This window comes from Neophocaena asiaeorientalis, unplaced genomic scaffold (assembly GCF_003031525.2).
Source record: "Neophocaena asiaeorientalis asiaeorientalis breed wild unplaced genomic scaffold, Neophocaena_asiaeorientalis_V1.1 scaffold52, whole genome shotgun sequence".
Classification (NCBI taxonomy): domain Eukaryota; kingdom Metazoa; phylum Chordata; class Mammalia; order Artiodactyla; family Phocoenidae; genus Neophocaena; species Neophocaena asiaeorientalis.
In genome coordinates this window covers 4,106,845-4,124,945 of record NW_020173927.1, presented here as the reverse complement: position 1 = coordinate 4,124,945, position 18,101 = coordinate 4,106,845, and the positions used below count along the sequence as shown (strand labels likewise).

The 18,101-nt window shown below is 46.0% G+C and overlaps 1 protein-coding gene across 1 annotated transcript in view; it reads left to right on the top strand.

Moving 5' to 3' along the window:
* The first annotated feature begins 13,089 nt into the window (after positions 1-13,089).
* ADAMTS16 (ADAM metallopeptidase with thrombospondin type 1 motif 16) overlaps positions 13,090-18,101 on the top strand; it is a 174,710-nt gene continuing 169,698 nt past the window's right edge. The window contains exon 1 of the mRNA XM_024752503.1: positions 13,090-13,173. Within this exon, the coding sequence (XP_024608271.1) occupies positions 13,090-13,173 (84 nt within the window). The remainder of the gene's footprint in view (positions 13,174-18,101) is intronic.

The window sequence follows — 18,101 nt, the reverse complement described above, 5'->3', positions numbered from 1 at the left end:
TTTTTAAACATTTAAAAAAATGTAACTTTTATTTTATATTGGAATATAGTTGATTAACAATGTGTTAGTTTCAGGTGAACAGCAAAGTGATTCAGTTATACATATACGTGGATCTATTCTTTTTCAAACTCTTCTCCCATTTAGGTTATTATAGAGTATTGAGCAGAATTCCCTGTGCTATACAGTAGGTCCTTGTTGGTTATCCATTTTAAATATAGCAGTGTGTACATGTCAGTCCCAAACTCCCTAAAGATCCCTTCCACCCTTCCCCACTGGTAACCGTAAGTTCGTTCTCGAAGTCTGTGAGTCTGTTTGCTCTTTTGTAAGTAAGTTCATTTGTATCATTTCTTTTTAGATATCATATATTTCTCTTTCTCTGTCTGACTTACTTCACTCACTGTGACAATCTCTAGGTTATTTTTTTCTTGAGACTCTAGAAATAGACTTCTTAGCCTAGCCTCATTTTCCAGGTGAGAAACTAAGGCTTGGAGAAGGAAAGTGACAGTCCCTGGTCCATGCAGGTTGATGAGTGAGGGAGCTTGGGCCAGGTGACCTCAGAGCCACAGTCCCACCCCCATTCTAGACACAGTCCACTGCAGCATCCGGTTAGGCCAGGTGGGGCCTCACGCTCTATCTTTGAAATGTAGTTAAACTAAAATGCATTTTTAGATGAGTAGGCAGCAAATGCTGCAGACTTTGCTTGCACAAGATTCTCCGGAGACTAAGTCAAGCCAGTCTATCGTGGCTTCCAACCAAATTTAGTTGCCACTTTTCATTAGTATTGTTTCAAAGCCAATGATGGATTTGGTAATGTGATTTTTATATGTCTAGCTTCTCATCGGCTGCCTCCCCAGAGACGGATTTTTGTGTTGAGAGTCTCAGCACTCACATGTGTCTTTTATTGCCAGTGGTATTAACCAATACCTATTGATTTCCTGCTTATGGCCACTGGGACCCAGGTCTGGGAGCTGTCCCAGAACCAACTTGGCCCTCGCTGCTGTGATTCATTTTGTTAGGGTAAAACCTGTCATAATCCTGTGCTTTCTAAAAGAGCGATTGAGCCCTAGGCTGAAGCAAGCTGGTGGGTGAGATACCAACCACGTGGCTGAGCCTTTCCTGCTCTCTCTCTTTCTTCTTTCTGCCTGTTCCTAGACCATGTCCCTTGCCACATTATTTTCCATTATTGATAAAGCTCCATCTAGGAAAACGGTGATATAAAATTCCATGGTAGACCTAGAGAACACTGCAGTTATCAACAGCATTGTATTGAATCATTTAATAGCTTGTAGTGTGGTACAGTTTGACCTATATCATTTCGTGATTTTCACAGTAAAGTGTAAAATGAGCAAAAAAAAGGATTATTCTCACGTAGAGATTAGGATATTGGTTCAAAGCAATATGATTCACCCCAGTTCCTTTAGCTAGCTATTCAGAATTGCAAACTCACACCAAAGTCTTATCTCTACCCCGCTGCTTTCTCCATACATAACACAGCACTTTAGCTTATGAATTTGACCTTCATTTTATTTTATCAGCATGTCAGTTACTCAGTGCAGCCCAAAGTGGAAGTGGGAATATTTTTCCAAATGCTATCGATGGTGGGTTTTTTTTTAATGAGTGCAACTAATAAGTCTTTGAAGCTTTAATGACTGGAAGAGTAAATTCCAGTTGAAGTTGTAAACCACCTAAATAAGGAGTGAACAGTGCTCTAAGGAAAATCTTCACCAGTGGTTCCTGCCAAACCTGTGTGTAAAATATGAACAAATCTTGGAGTTGAAAAAAATAGAATCATTAAAATTAGCAATAGCTAGGAGGGGCTCTAGACTGACCACAAACAAAGAGTTAATACATTGAATAGTTGTGCTAAAGACTTTTCTTAAGATTAAGCCGAGTGGAAAAAAATATATAAAAAAAAAACAACAGAAAAGCAATAAACAGGAGCAGAAGCTAAATAGGAAGTAAAGAGATTACAAAATAAAATAGAAAAAGGAGTTAAGAGGTATGGAAGACAGATTGGAAGAACAGAACACATCTAAGTAGGACTTCCAGAAGAGGGCAGGATGACCCCCTGTCTGGAGGCAGGTCCCACCCTCACCCTACAGGCCTCCCCTGCCAACTGTCCCAGTGGTCCCAGTCCCTCCCCTGGTGCCCAGCTCACCCTCCCCCAGCTCCAGTGACTTAAGCTCCAGGCACGTCCCCCTCCATCGCTGCCCTGCCTGCCCTCAGCCCCTCCCAGTTGCTTGTTCTCCTTGGGAACATTTTGCCAATTCGTGGGCTGTCACCTCAAACCTTCCCTGCCTCAACTCTGCCCTTCAGAAACACTTCCAAGTTTCTTGTCCATGATGGCATCTTTGTTTCGTTCCCAGGTGCCAGTGCCAATGCTGTTTTCTTCCCATTTTCCTTATCGCTTTTGTTATCTGGTAGAAATTCGGGAAGCAGCGATGGTGGGGCTCCTTCACATCTTTATGGTGAACCTGAACTGAAACACCAGTGGGAAAGATGTAGCAGACAATCAATCTTAGAGGCACATATGACTGTCTAATCAACACTTCATCTGTGGCAAGAGAGTTGATCGAAGCTGGAAAATGTGGATGCAAGTTAAACTACGCCAGACAGAACTCAGGATCTGCTTGGAAATCTTGAAGGTGCTGCTGGGTGTTATATTGAGTACATTTAATACATCAAAGAAAAAACTTTTTGCTTTGCTTGTGTTGCTAAAAAAAGCAACCATTCTTTTTTTTTTTTTTTTTTTTTTTTTTTTTGTGGTATGCGGGCCTTTCATCGTCATGGCCTCTCCCACCATGGAACATACGTTCTGGACACGCAGGCCCAGCAGCCATAGGCTCACGGGCCTAGCCACTCCATGGCATGTGGGAGCCTCCCAGACCGGGGCACGAACCCGTGTCTCCTGCATCAGCAGGCGGGCTCTCAACCACTGCACCACCAGGAAAGCCCAAAGCAATCATTCTTTATGTAACTAAGTAGTTGATTCATGAAAGAAAACGAAACAGTTACGTCTGGTATAAAGTCTAGTTTTAAATCGATGTCTGGGAATATTTGTTAAATCCCTAAAACCCTTTATTTTCTGATTAAGTTTTGTTGCAAGCATTATAAGTTTGGTTATAAAAGTTCTCACTTGATATATTAAAATTCCTCATTAAGTATGTTTGTTGTTGTTGCTGTTTACTGAAAGAGTCTTTCTCCCCAGTAACCTTGAATAGAGACGATGGAACTCAACAAAGGTGATGAGAAGCACATGTTTGTTTTCTCCCTCAGGTAAGAGGATAGGAGAAGGATATGAGTTTTCATCACAAAGGCGGTGGAAGGTGAGGAGAGAGCTGAGGTCTGGCAATGTCCCCTGAAACACTGTCTTGGGCAAAGGATAGGTGTCTGAGAACCAGAACATGTGCCTTTCCAAGTAGCTTTCTCCCACGGAAATTCTTCTCTTTATTTTTCATCTCTTCTTTTTTAGTTATCATGGAGATTCAAACTCTTTCTTCTAGTGAATCATGATAAAATGAAATTAGAAGATCTGAGTTCAAGTGCTACATTTGCCACTCCCTAAAAAAATAAATTGATGTGCTCCAGTTTTGGATTTTTAAGTTTTCCTCTATGTGAAATGGGAAATAATAGCGACTGAACTGGGTTGATATGCGATTTTTAAGAAATATCACTGGGAAATGGGAGTCTGAAATCTCTGGGAGGCCCTCATGTGCTGCTTGGATTTAAATCCAAGGTCTTATTTGTGCACAACAGCAAATGGTGGGATTGGACACCCTCTCCTCTACCCCTAGACCAATGGCCCAACCCTAGGTCCACTTCAGACCACATGCCAAGCTACAAGCCTTCCCCCATTCTTGCCAGCGGTTCCTGATGTGCTCAGAAACTCAACACAGGACAGGACAGCTGGTGACAAAGTGTGATCAAGAATGTTCATCCCTTTGCAGGGAGGTCCAGAAAACCACAGGCCAGGATCCTACAGAAAGCTTGTGTCTAACATCGAAAGACCAGCATCAGTGTTTGGACAGAGTACAGTAGAGGCAACAGGACTAATAACACATAACGAACACACACATGACTCGTGCATCTGGAAGCCACTCACAACCCTTTTCATATATCAGCACATCCAATCCTCAAAGCAGTCCCATGAGCGGCACCATCATCAGCCTCCTTCTGGAGATGGGCACATTGTGCTGGGTGGTGGTGACTCACCCTATCTCTCGGGCAGTGGCTCTGGCGTCTGTGCTGTTGACCTCGCTCTCCACTGTACAGACATGTGCTTCCACTACTCTGGATTTAGGCACTCTCTGCTGAGGAAAAGAAAACATACAGTTTAGGACCTACCCTAAAAGAACAAGAATGTGAAAGGAAGCAGCCTGGCTAGAAAAGTTAAGAAAGGCTGTTGTAGTTGGCAATCAAGACAACCCGGGAGACATTCACAGAGAAGTTTCAGGAGGTCATTTGGGGGATGCAGCACGAGGAAGGGGACATGCTCAGGCTTTGGAGAGCAAAGAGAAGGACATTATGACAGTAGTTTAAGCATGTGACAAATTCAGAAGATCCTCCTTATGGGAGGTGAGACCTGCGTGTGTTTTAGTAGAAGGAGCAGAGCCATGAAAGGGGAAGATGTGGGAGATTCAAAGCCAGTGTAGATATTGATGGAGCGAGGGTCCGGAGGAAGCTGGGAGAGGAAGGGGATTGGCTTGTAGAGCACAGATGGAAGAGATGGCATTGCCAAAGAGGAGGTCTGCTTGTCCGTCTAAGACGGAAGCTTGTGAGAGAAGCTTAGAACCCATGACACCACCAGCACCACCTCCCTGGTTCTGTCACGGATGTCACAGGTGTGCCCTGGGGTGTGCCTGTGCAGAGACATTTATACAAAGTTCACTGTGTTCATCAGTAAGGCAAGAGGACCGCTCCAGTAAACGGTGCCGCTGCATGAAAGCATCCTCCTTGGCTTCATCAGCCCTGTAGTCTGGACAGTTCCACTGAGAGCTGCCACTGTACTTATTCCTGATATCCTGTGCTCAAAGAGAAAAGTTGAAAGATATCTCTCTGGATTATGTCAAGTCAGAGCATAGGCAACCACTTTCCAAAAGCAGCTTGTAGTCAAGGCTTGGTGTTAAAATCACCTGGCCAGATGTATGCCTCACTTGTAAGTATTAATGAGTGTCTTGTGTTTATTTTGCTTTGAAGTTGTTAAATGGAGAAGATCATTAGATTAACACATACTGTACAAATAGTCCCTTATCCTCCGAATCCCCCACTGAGGAAAAGAGGCATCTGCAAATCTAATCTGAAAGGTTAGTTTGAAGTAAAACTGTGGCAAACTTCCCAGAGGCTCATGGCTTTCTGGGTCCCTGACCCTGCATTTGTGTCCTGAAACCATCTCAGCAGTGTGAGCCCTGCCACCAACCTCAGGCCATTCCCCAAATACCCAAGAGGGAGGGAATTTAGTAAGCATAAATACTCACACCCACACCTGTAAACCTGTAAAATAAACGTGCATTTCATGTGCAATCTACTTAATCAAAAAAGCCTCATGTGCTTGTACAGTGATCAACTTATAATTGTTTTTTCTAGGAGGTGCTAAAAATGAGGACGTGAAAATAAATACCAGGTGAAGGAAAGGTAGAAGGGTTTATCCTTTTTAGCTCTTTTATGACTTACTAATACTTTTGCATTTTGTGAAGTTTTCTTTAGAGATTCAGTACACTAGACGATTACTAATAAATCATTCATTTACAGGTCAAATGGTGAGTCTTGCAGACCAAATACACATACTATTTACTTTGAGTTATCGCAGTCCCCCTGGGCCTGAGACACTTTATAATCACTCTCTTCTTCTCTGCTGCTCTCTCCTCTCTGCCACATCCCAAGGAAAATGTCTGTTGTGCTGTATTTTGGTGAACAAATATCATTGAATATTTATAATAAGCATTCAACAGTAGAGGATGTTGCAAAATACACAAAATTAAACATGAAAGCATCCCTTTATTAAGGAGGTTAGTGAATTAGCTAAGTTGACAACCAAGACTCTATAGCAGGTCTCCAAAACAATAGAAATAAAAGCAAAAATAAATAAATGGGACCTAATCAGACTTATAAGCTTTTGCACAGCAAAGGAAACCAGAAATAAAACAAAAAGACAACCTACAGACTGGGAGAAAATAGTTGCAAACGATGCAACTGACGAGGGCTGAATTTCCAAAATATACAAACGGTTCATACAACTCAATAACAAAAAAACAAACAACCTAATAAAAAAATGGACATTTCTCCAAAGAAGACACATAGATGGCCAATAAGCACATGAAAAGATGCTCCACATTGCTAATTTTTAGAGAAATGCAAACCAAAACTACAATGAGGTATCACCTCACACTGGTCAGAATGGTCATTAACAAAATGTCTACAAATAATAAATGCTGGAGCGGGTGTGGCGAAAAGCAAACCCTCCTACACTGTTGATGGGAATGTAAATTGGTGCATCCACTATGGAAAACAGTATGGAGGTTTCTCAAAAAACTAAGAATAGAGCTACCATATGACCCAGCAATCCCACTCCTGGGCATATATCTGGAAAAGATGAAAGCTCTAATTCGAAAAGATACATGCATCCCAATGTTCATATTGGCAGTATTTATAATAGCCAAGATATGGAAGCAACCTAAATGTCCATTGACAAATAAATGGATGAAGAAGTTGTGATACATATATACAATGGAATATTATTCCGCCATAAAGAAAAGAATGAAATAATGCCATTTGCAGCAATATGGATGAACCTATAGAGATTATCATACTAAGTGAAGTAAGTTAGACAAAGACAAATATCCCATTATATCACTTATATGTGGAATTTTAAAAAATGATACAAATTAACTTATTTACAAAACAGAAATAGACTCACAGACATAGAAAACAAACTTACAGTTACCAAAGAGGAAAGAGGGAGGGATACATTAGGCATAAAGGATTAACAGATGTACACTGCTATCTAAAATAGGTGAACATCAAGGGCTTACTGTAGAGCACAGGGAACTATATTCAGTATCTTGTAAAAAACTATAATGGAAAATATTTTTTTTTAAATGTAGATGTATACATATGTGTATAACTGAATCATTTTGCTGTACGCCTTAAACTAACACAATATTGTAAATCAACTGTTCTTCAATTTAAGAAAAAGAATTTATGGCAGGATAAGTGCCAAGAGAAAAGAGGGTATATTAACCGTGACTTTTCATTTTCTGTATGTTTGGTGCTTTGGCATTCAGGTCTTGCTAACCCTGGAGACACTGCCCCTTACAGGGCCAACCAATTCCAAGAGATAGTGACGGCACACCTGCAAGCAGGCCCTTCATATGCAAACCAACCCACTCAGAGCCCATGCCCCAGCTGCCCCCTGTATGGGGCACTTACACTTGGGATGCTTTTCCCTGCCCTAGACACACCAGGTACCAGATGACTACAAACAGAGCCCCCTGAACTTATTCAAATTAGCCCAATCCTAAAACTGCCTACAGAGCCTAGCTTGTTTCTTCCTGTGGAAACCACAATAAAGACTCTTGTCCACGTTGACCCCTCACTTCCTCTGCCTCCTGACTGACCCTGGTGTTTCCCCGTGTGGCCCCCCATCGTGGGTTGCGTCCTCCTCTCGGGATCTGTGAGTCACAAACTCTAATTACAATGACTGTCATCTCCTGATCTGTTGGCCTCGCCAACCACCCTTATCCGAATTCTCTAAAATCTTCTAACTGACAATGAGAGCGCCATGGACAGAAACCTGTTCTGTCTGGTTTACTCTTGTCCTGCAGCTTCCAGCACCATAATTGGTGCACAGTAAGCATGTAATAAATGTTTTTTGGATGAATAAATAAGTGAATTATCCAAATGCACTCTTCAGTTCCCCATGCTTGAAAACAAGAACTGTTTATCTTCTAACAATGGCAGTTTATCCAAATTCAAACAATAATAATACTCAGAGCCCATTTCATGGTCATTGTATCTTTTCTATCACGCTTTTCTATCACATCTCCTAATCCATGTTGCATTTTCAAAGCTGTAAGATACACGTGACATGAGGCCTCACACATTGCTTCTACTCAAGCGGAAAGTGAGAATCAATGGATGAGAGGATGTGGAATAACAATCACCACTCCACCTCCACTGTGCTGCTTCTGCCTGGGAAGTGGTCCACAGGCATCAGGGACTTGCTTGCTCTTTTTTTCAGGGGGGATTTGCCCTTTAGCTCAAACTGAATGCTTTAGGGTATAACTACGTATGGCTTCAGCGGAGTAAAGGGGTGACATATGGACACTTGCACTTAACAAAGAACACTTACTGTGCTCATTCCTTTAAAAGACACTGTGTCGTGTGGTTATTACCTTCCCAGGCCCTCTGTTCTGAGGCTGTGCTCACTAAGAACAATTCTGCAATGATCTTTGCCTCAAACCACTAGTCTTCTAGCATTGAGATAAGAACCCAGGTTTCATAGCCAAAGTTTTTTTTTGGCTTTTTTTTTTGGCTTTTGAGATGATATAAAAACGAACTAGGTGTTGACCAGGTGGAACAAATGACTGCTTAGCCTCTCATGAAGTTCAGAAAGAATTTTACCAAATCTGCCTTTGGACCATATCCAGTGTTTGACTTTTCAATTAGGGGAAGGATATCAATTATCGCTCTAGCTGTCAGGTGGGTAGAATGGAGCACAGAGTGAATTTTGTTTTCTGTATGTTCACCCAGGATGCTGTGAATTTCCTGAGGTAACTAATACTATTAGTTAGGTGAAGCCTCCCTACGTCAAAGAGCATATGTGCATTGGCTTTTCAACGCACCCAGGGCATGGACACATGAGCAATTGACTGATGTTAACAGCCATGGCTCTGAGGCTGTCAACCACATCCCTAGCCCTGGCTCTCTGAGTCTACTTGGGGTCCTGCATGCTGCCTCTTCCTTAACCTGTGGTCAAGGCTTGGGCTTTGCTTCCAAAAACACCTGGTGGAGCCCTTCAGTGACCCAAGGACTTGGATCCAGCTGGGTGTCTTGCTAGGTTTCTCTCCAGGATTATTTTTTTTTCCCTCTGATCAAATTCTGCATTTTGGCTCAATAAAGGCTACAGAGAAAATTCCTCTATCACCTTAAACCCAGCCCCAGATTCCTAGAAACCAAGCTTAGTTCCGGTCAGTGCCCAAGTCTCACTTTCCTGGAAGAGGGAATTGCACCCAAAAGACGCACAGAGGAGACAAAATGTAACCAAGAAGAAGAGAGATCCAGGCCATACCAGGAAGTTTCTCGGTTCCAGGAGCAAATCATCCCCCATAAGAAGGGGCAGGACCCGTCTGTCCATAGACCAAGATTTACCTCTCATGACTTACTATACACAATTGTAGCTAAACTAAGGAAATAATAAATAATGTGAAACTTTTATTTAATAGTTAACTTTATTTTTTATTTTTTAAATTTTTTATTATTATTATTATTTTGCGGTACACGGGCCTCTCACTCTTGTGGGCTCTCTTGTTGCAGAGCACAGGCTCCAGATGCACAGGCTCTGTGGCCATGGCTCACGGGCCCAGCCGCTCCGTGGCATGTGGGGTCTTCCCAGACCGGGGCATGAACTCGCATCCCCTGAATCGGCAAGCGGACTCTCAACCACTGCGCCCCCAAGGAAGCCCTATAGTTAACTTTTATTTAATTCCAGCTGATTATTTTGTGAGTTTAACAATCTGGGTTAAAGAAACCTTAATCATTGCTATCCTCAGATTTCCAGGCTGTTCGGGAAACTGAGTGCCGTTCCTTCAAATATGCTGCTTTCACAAGCTTACTTCTGTCTGGCAATGCTCCACATTAAAAAATGACACTGAACTCACAATAATTTTAATTAGACGATTTGAAATGGTGTTAACTTTTTTTAAAAAATGTATTCTCAGAGAAATCTGAAATTTATTGACTTATGCCAAATAATTAAATTTTTAAAACTACATTAAAGCTTAAAGTCTACAGCACAGTAATAATCTAGGGTAAATGTGTGATATTCCAATTTTGGAAACTAGTTTATTACATATATTCACTGAGCAATGTGAAGTTCTTTTTACTCTAGAACCAAAAGTAAAATTTTAAGACAGCTGGTAAGCTTGATACCAAAAAAAGCAATTCAAGAGGTAGAATTTATACAACAGAATCTCCCATATGGGACAGTTATAAACCCAGGGAAGCAGATCACGCTAGGAGGACTGCATTTTCTGGAAAGACATATAGACACCATTACAGAGGATACAGAGGATAAAGGACAACCATACTTTATATTTAACTCACTTGGCAAGCTAGGCGTATGGCAGCAGAAGCGTGCTGCAAAATTCTAGAAAAGATCTGTTGAAATATACCAAGTCTTAGTGAGAATGTTGTCCTTACCAATAATCCACAGTTCAGCCTACTGCAGAGATAAAAGAATCATAGAATTATATGCCGACTCTGCAAATTGTTGAAAGGGGAAGACTAGTACCCAAGGGCCAGGTCCCCAAGAAGAAAGGCATTTCCACAGATCATGTTTTCACAACCTCTCTTTACTGCACCAAAAAGCAGAAAAGCATGTAATGTCCCAATGGGTGTCCTTGGGAACATTCCTTTTTCAAGTATGTGCTCTGGGAAGTCAACAGAGATCAGAAATAGGAGATAAGATGGAAAAGGAGAGAAAGTCAGTGAGCAGCCAAACTGTGCACCTCCCCACCGTGTCTTTTAATACTCTACAGGTACAAAAGGACATTCCAGAGGAAAATGTCCAGAGGGGCCGTATAGACAACCACAGAGAGCATGGGCTCCATCAAGCGTCTGCTTGTCCAGTCCCAGGCCAGTAACAGAACAGGACTCTCTCCCTCTGACCCTGCCCTCGGGAGAGAGCACCCAGACTGGATGTCTGAAGGTCCTGAGATGGGGGCTCCAAGGGTATCCAGGGGCTGTGTACCCACGGGTCAGCTGGACCTCTGCATAGCACGTTTAAAATGAACAGAAATAACCAAGATGTACAGAGGAAATGTGCCTTTCTGGGTTTTTTTAGTATGTATTTATTCCATAAATTTTATTTTTCATATTTGTATTTCAGCAAAGTCACTAATTGTGTTGTTATACAATCAAGATATTCACATCAAGTATGTTCTACATTTATTTTTTCACCTCCTTATTGGAGTATAATTGCTTAACGAAGTTGTGCTCATTTCTGCTGTACAACAAAGTGAATCAGCCATATGTATACATACATCCCCACATCCCCTCCCTCTTGAGCCTCCCTCCCACCCTCCCTACCCCACCCCTCTAGGATTTTTGTGTTTTTATTTAATTTTTATTGGAGTATAGTTGATTTACAGTGTTGTGTTAGTTTCAGGTATATAGCAAAGTGAATCAGTTATACATAAATATATACCTACTCTCTTTTAGATTATTTTCCCATATAGACCATTACAGAGTATTGAAGACCTACTGTGCTATATGGTAGGTCCTTGTTACTTACCTATTTTACATAGAGTACTGTGTATATGTCAGTCCCAATCTCCCAGTTTATCCCTCCCCCCTTACCCCTTCGTAACCATAAATTCGTTTTCTACATCTATAACTCTATTTCTGTTTTGTAGATAAGTTCATTTGTACCCTTTTTAAGATTCCACATATAAGCAATATCATATGATATTTGTCTTTCTCTGTCTGACTTACTTCACTCAGTATGTGCCTTTCTTTTTTCTCTGAATCTGAGTTCACCTTCAGTACAAGCCCTCAGTTTCCCTGGTTAATAGCAAGGACAAAAGAAAACAAACACAAAACCAGAGTGAATTCTCGACCCGCATCGTAGGTGCCTTAGCAATGGAAGCTGGAAATAAGCAGCCGGCTCCTTTGGGGTCGCTCACTCTCTAGAGTGCCCCTCCCTCCTCCTGGGGTGGCATCTGCTCAGGAGTCTAGGAGCCACTGTGCAAGGCAGACCCCTCCCCGCACTGAGTTCCTGAAGGAACCGGCAGGGAACCCCTTCTGCTCTGGAATCCTGGGCTTCTTGGGCACCCCTATTTCTCCTATGACCCGGGGAGCTCCGACTGCAAGGTGTCTCATAAAACCAGCCCAACTAGAGGTGAAGTTCCCTCCTGCCCCACCGGCCACTAGGCCACCCCCTCCGGCTTCCCCACTAACCAGGAAAGGTCCTTATCCCCTTCCAAGGTGTAGGAACTCTTCTTGATCAAATTCTGGATCCTCCCTGCTAGAGGCTTATAAGAAAGTCCAGGCTGAAGCCTCTATGTTCTGCTTTTAAATGATTACAGCCTAGGTTTCAGGTTCTGAGAAAAACCCTTTTCTCCCCCCAGAACTTGGCTCTCGCCTTTAACACAGGGGCTGGTGGCCACTGTCCCCAGAATGCCCTTTCAATGTTCACTCAAAACATCACTGCTCAGCGTGTGTGTCATGTTTCAGGTCCCAATGTGCGCGGTCCACCAAGCCGGCACTTTTCAGCTCCGAGGCCTGGATGGTCCCAACCAATTCGTTCAGAATTCCTGTGTCTGCCCACCGGGCCTGGAGGTGATCGGCAGAGGCTGACCACCAACGTCCATCCCTGGTAAGGCTCTCAAATTCCTGCGGCTCCCAGCCAGTGCCACCAAGTTTTACCTCAGGGGCCGGAGTCCAGACCTCAGGGGTGTGGCTGACCCTCCCTGGCTAGCCACCTCCTCCCCAGCCCCTCACCTCTTAGATCCCTCCTGGTGCTGATGCAGACAGCTTACAGAGAGCATGCTGGTGTGCTCTGTGCCCTCTTGGGGTTCCCTTTTCCAGAGTCGATTTCCTGTTCTGTCCCTTAGTGGGGTGGGCCCTGTCCCTGTTGTAGGGACAGAACAGCCTCTGAGGATGGCTGTGCGAGTGTGAGTATGTGTTGGACTCTCCATATAAGTAAGAATAAATCCCCACTGTGACCCCTCATCTGCACCCACCTACTCTGTAGAAAACCTAACTTTGGATCTCCAGCTGTCTCCCTCTGAGACAGCTTGGGAGGAGAAAGGATGACCCAGGGGATGTTCCCCTAAAGTTCCAGGTTCTGTGTGGGGCCGACAGCACTCCGGTATGCAGACGTCAGAGCAGCCCAGCGGGCCCCTGACCTCCTGTGAGCCCTGCGGGGACATGACTCAGCCTGTGCTGGCCTCACAGGTGTGCCCTTGGCTCTAACCCAGCGTGGGTCACATGCAGTACTGTCAGATGGCCCCGCCACCGTCCTTTGCCTGAACAAGGCAGACAGGGAGTCTAAAGAAGCAGGTGTTGGGACGGGAATTACACTCCTTTAAAAAACACTTGTGGGGCTTCCCTGGTGGCACAGTGGTTGAGAGTCCGCCTGCCGATGCAGGGGACACGGGTTCGTGCCCTGGTTCGGGAGGATCCCACATGCCGTGGAGTGGCTGGGCCCATGAGCCACGGCCACTGAGTCTGAGCATCTGGAGCCTGTGCACCACAACGGGAGAGACCACAACAGTGAGAGGCCCGCGTACCGCAAAAAAACAAACAAACAAACAAAAAAACACTTGTGCCCTGCTAAACCACAGGTAATACAAAGACTAAAGAAAACACATTTAGCACTCACGGCTTGTAGCAGGCTGAATAATGGCCCCAAAGATTTCTACTCCTAACCCCTGGAACCTGTGAATGTTACCTTGTAAGGATAAGGTCTTTGCAGATGTGATGAAGTTATGGATCTTGAAATGGGGAGATGATCCTGGATTATTCAGATGGGCCCTAAAGGCAAACACTGATGTCCTTAAAAGAGGGGGAAGTGAGGGATTTGACTAAACATGGAAGAAGAAAAGGCCATGCGACCAGAGGCCAACAGTGGAGGGATTTCAGTCCAGTGAACCTGACTTTGGATTTGTGGCCTCCAGAACTGTGAGAGAACGAATGTGTGTTGTTCTAGGTCACCCAGCTGGTCCTTTGTTACAGCAGCAACAGGAAACTTATCCACTGCTCTGATAGCTTGCCACCAGCCCAGAGAGGGACAGCTACTCTCCCATAGCCACAAATCCAGGAATCCCAGAGACAGGACCCCAGCCTGGAGGTCTGGTCCCTGAGCCTCCTGTCACCTGGTGTCTGGTGCAGGCATAGGGGAGGTACTGGGCAGGAGGCCCCAGCCTCCTTGTGAATGGCATTCAGTGCTACAGGAGCAAGCTGTGAGGACACTTACCTCCTATAAGGCCGTGACCCATCCATGGGCTCAAGAAACACACATACCCCTCCCTGCACCGGGACACGGTCTTCCACTGACTCTGGATTCACTGATCACTTCTGAACAGAGAAAGGCCTGGCACACAGTAAGGGCTCAGGAGTTGCTGGTGAATGAATGAATCACAAATTGTTATACTTTCCGGCTTCCGCTTGCAGAGCCCCAGAATGTGGTGTCCCACACAGGCAGGTGGGAGACTGGGTGAGCGAATGCATCCACGGGAACTGGGGCCTCGTGTCATTATAGGGCCAGAGATGCAGCCTGGACAACACAGCAAACTCCCGTCCCCCTAGGGCTGCAACCTCTCCTTCTCTGAGGAGGTTGGAACCCCAGCCTTGGGGGAAAAACCCCTTCCACGTTGCTCCTTCCTTGGTCCTAAGGTGCCACACGGAGTCCTCTTTACAGCTGCAGCCACTCCATCATGCTTCCACAGTTCCTTATATTACTCTCCTCCTGTTCAAATCACTGTGTGCTTTCCGTCTCATGATCGAATCCTCCCAGATAGGAAGGAAATCTAATTAAAGGGCTGCCTGACCTGTGTCAGAGTCCTTCTGGGGACAGTGGCCTCGGGGAGACCGGAGGAGAGATGGGTCACATCTGGAAATGGCTTCAAGCGGTGGACACAGACCTGTCCATTGCTCTCCAGGGGCAGCCACACCTCTGATGGCTGCCAGCCTCATCTGAAATCGACCAAATTGGGAGAACCAAAGCTGTGTGTTACTGGGTAACCTGATGACCTATTCCTCGTATCTATAAGGAGGACAGGTGTGGACAAAACACACCCAGCTTCTCTCCACCCTTCCCTCTTCCTGCCCTGGGGAGGAGGGACAGCTCATCTACACGGTGACCTGGGGAGGAAACACTGCCATGGTCAAGCCACTGCTTCACGTCCTCGCCTGGGAAGCCACTCCCCGTGCTGCTCCTTGTGATAAGGATGGGGTGGGGAAGGGACGGGGCAGCGCCAGTGCTGCCCTCCTATGCCCGTCCCTGTGCAGAAAAATGATTCTCACATCCCTACTACAGCCACTGCAGTGATTTGCGTAGCCACCTCCCACTTGCAGGGGTTTTATACAGCTCTGCATGTTAAAGAAGGTGCAGGCATTCTTGTTTGCAGGTGAGATAAAGAGAAAGAGCCTGGGTTGGGAGGGCTGCCATGGGAACTCCAGGAGGTGAGGGCTCACCTACAGACCTGGGCCACCTGGACTCCAGCACGTCAGGGAATTTGCCAGACAGCCCTGATCTATTGCACCATCTCTGCAGGCACACCTGGGGAGGACACTTCCTCTCCCTTGCCTTTGACTTCTGAGACCCGTTCTAGCAACTTGAATATTCATGAAAACCTGCGTGTCTGAGACCAGTGTGACCCTTCCCCAGGTCATGCTGTGAACAGTAGGACAATACATTGAGATTTGTCTAGAGTTCAAACCACTAGATGCCTTTCAGGCTAGATTGTGTCCCTGCTAATTCCTGAACCTGACCCCTGGCAGCGTCCACAGCCTCTGAGCCGCCCCCTTACCTGCCTCCCAAGATGCTCCAGAGACAAGGCAGTTCCCGCACCTCCGAGCTGGTGCAAGGGCAAGTACTGGGTGTTTCAAGGTCACACTTCCTGAGGCCCCTAGTCAGGCTTGTGCCAGAGAACACATCTGCAGTCCTGCAGGCTGTGGCAGGCAGGGCACGTGGCTAAATTTCAAGGCTGAGAGAGGGTGGAGGATGCAGGACTGAGAGGAGATGCAGGCCTGGAGCTAGGGGTGTCAGACGAGGGTGTCCTGTAGACCGCCGGCCACCTGGCACCACTGCAGAGGGTGCTCAGAGGTCTGGCCACGCATGTCCCCAGGACATGGCTGGAATGAAGCCCCTGAAGAACGGCGTGCCCTCTGGACATGAGTGATGTCATTGAGAAGTGAGGGACGCGGTTGTCAAGAATATGCATGAAGTTACTGCCTCTTGTGAGATCTGCCCAAGGGAACTCCTCTGACCTGGACTGACCGGTCTGCTCTTCAATGTGTGGCCATCCTGTGGGGCCAGGTGGCAGCCTGCCTGCCCACTCCCGGGCAGTGGCAGGATCACCTGTAAAATGCACACCCAGTCTGGAAGGCTGCAGGGGGGCGAGGGAAAAATCAGGTCCCCATCTAAGCACCTTAGCTACTGTCAATAAATGGAATTGTTTTGATACAGAAAAGATTGCAACACTCATTGTTAAGTGGCATGAAGGAGAAACAATGGGGGGACAGGGGAGTTAAAGTCTCCGGGGTCAAGGACATGCACTTTTTCCTCTGTCTCTTCAAGCTCACAAAATCAGATTACCTGGCATGCGGCTGGCGGGTGAGGGCTGGAATGAACCCAGGGGCCGAGGGGAGGTGCCTGGGGCTCAGGCAGGCTTGTGAGTCAGGCTGGACCTCATCATCTGGTAGTGATTGTTTGCGGGAGTCAGAGAGGACCTGGGCAGAGTGCAAAGAGAGGGATGAAGAAGGCTGTGTAGGGGCTGCTTCTGAGGATCCTGACCTGACCAGGGTCAGGAACCATGGGAGCCGGCTGAGAGTTAAGGCAGATGGCTTACACTTGAGCCTGGGAGTCACACGCAGGTCAGAAGCGTGGTATTTTGGATGGTGGCCATGTGTGCAGGGACTGGAGACCAATTAAAGGATCTGGGTGAGACCCCAGACACCCTTCACGCATTGTTCTTCCAACTTCCTTCAGCTACGAGCTACGAGCTGCCATAACAGAGTTCAGTTTGGTAGGTTTCTCCCCCGTAAAGACAGTCTCTCTCTGTTTACTGCCTCTCTCTTAGCCCAAAGCTCATCACATGAACACTTCTTTCACTTTAGAGCAAACTCTAGGACATACAGAGGAACCTACTGTGCCTACTTTCCATGGGCTCCTAAGGAAGGTAAACCTGAACTGGCCGGGATAGCGTGACCAAGTACACGTCCAGATCCTTATAAACATAATGGGTTCACAGAACTGGGCAGGAGTTCATGACAACTGCACCCACGCTATTGTGTACTCTGTTATTCGGTGCCACATTTGTGGGTGAATCTAGGGAGGGAGATTTTATTATGGAATTGCAAACCTATCTTATTGTATGACTATGAGTCCCCAGCTTGTTGGCACTTGTATCAAAAAACGCACATGGGGGCTTCCCTGGTGGCGTAGTGGTTGAGAGTCTGCCTGCCAATGCAGGGGACATGGGTTCGTGCCCCGGTCTGAGAGGATCACACATGCCGTGGAGCGGCTGGGCCCGTGAGCCATGGCCGCTGAGCCTGCACGTCCGGAGCCTGTGCTCCGCAGCGGGAGAGGCCACAACAGTGAGAGGCCTGCGTACTGCAAAAAAAACCTGCACATGGTGCTCAGATCAGGAGGCATACAACAGGAGAAGTCACTAAGTGTAGAGGACGCCCAACTGCTGCTTCCTCAAAATCTCACAGCATCTCAAAGGGCAGAAACTCTCCCTTTCATAGCTATCATCTCCACCTGGCCACTGGGCTCTCTTGTTAAATCTGCCCTGTGCTCTGATCTTCCGATGGGCCTTTGCTCTTAGCATCTGCCTCTGTGCTCTTCGTTCCAGCCCTAGAGCCTGTCTTGGCTTTGCCAGGTTGCTCTGAATTGATCTGATGTCCGCGTGGCCCAGCTCTGAGTGCTGGTGTCCCCTTGCCAGGTGACCCCTGAGGTCTACCAGCCGCTGAGCCTCCCTGGTTTAGATCCTTTCCTGGAATCTGATCAACCTTTCCTCTCCTGTCTAGCCCGGAAGCATGACAAAGAAGAAGCCCAAATCTTTTAAAATATATGGGCAGATTTTGAATTGAGAGGCTTAAATCCGCTTCGTGTTCTAAAACACAAAGTTTCAGATTCTCCTCTCTGTGCTCGCTGC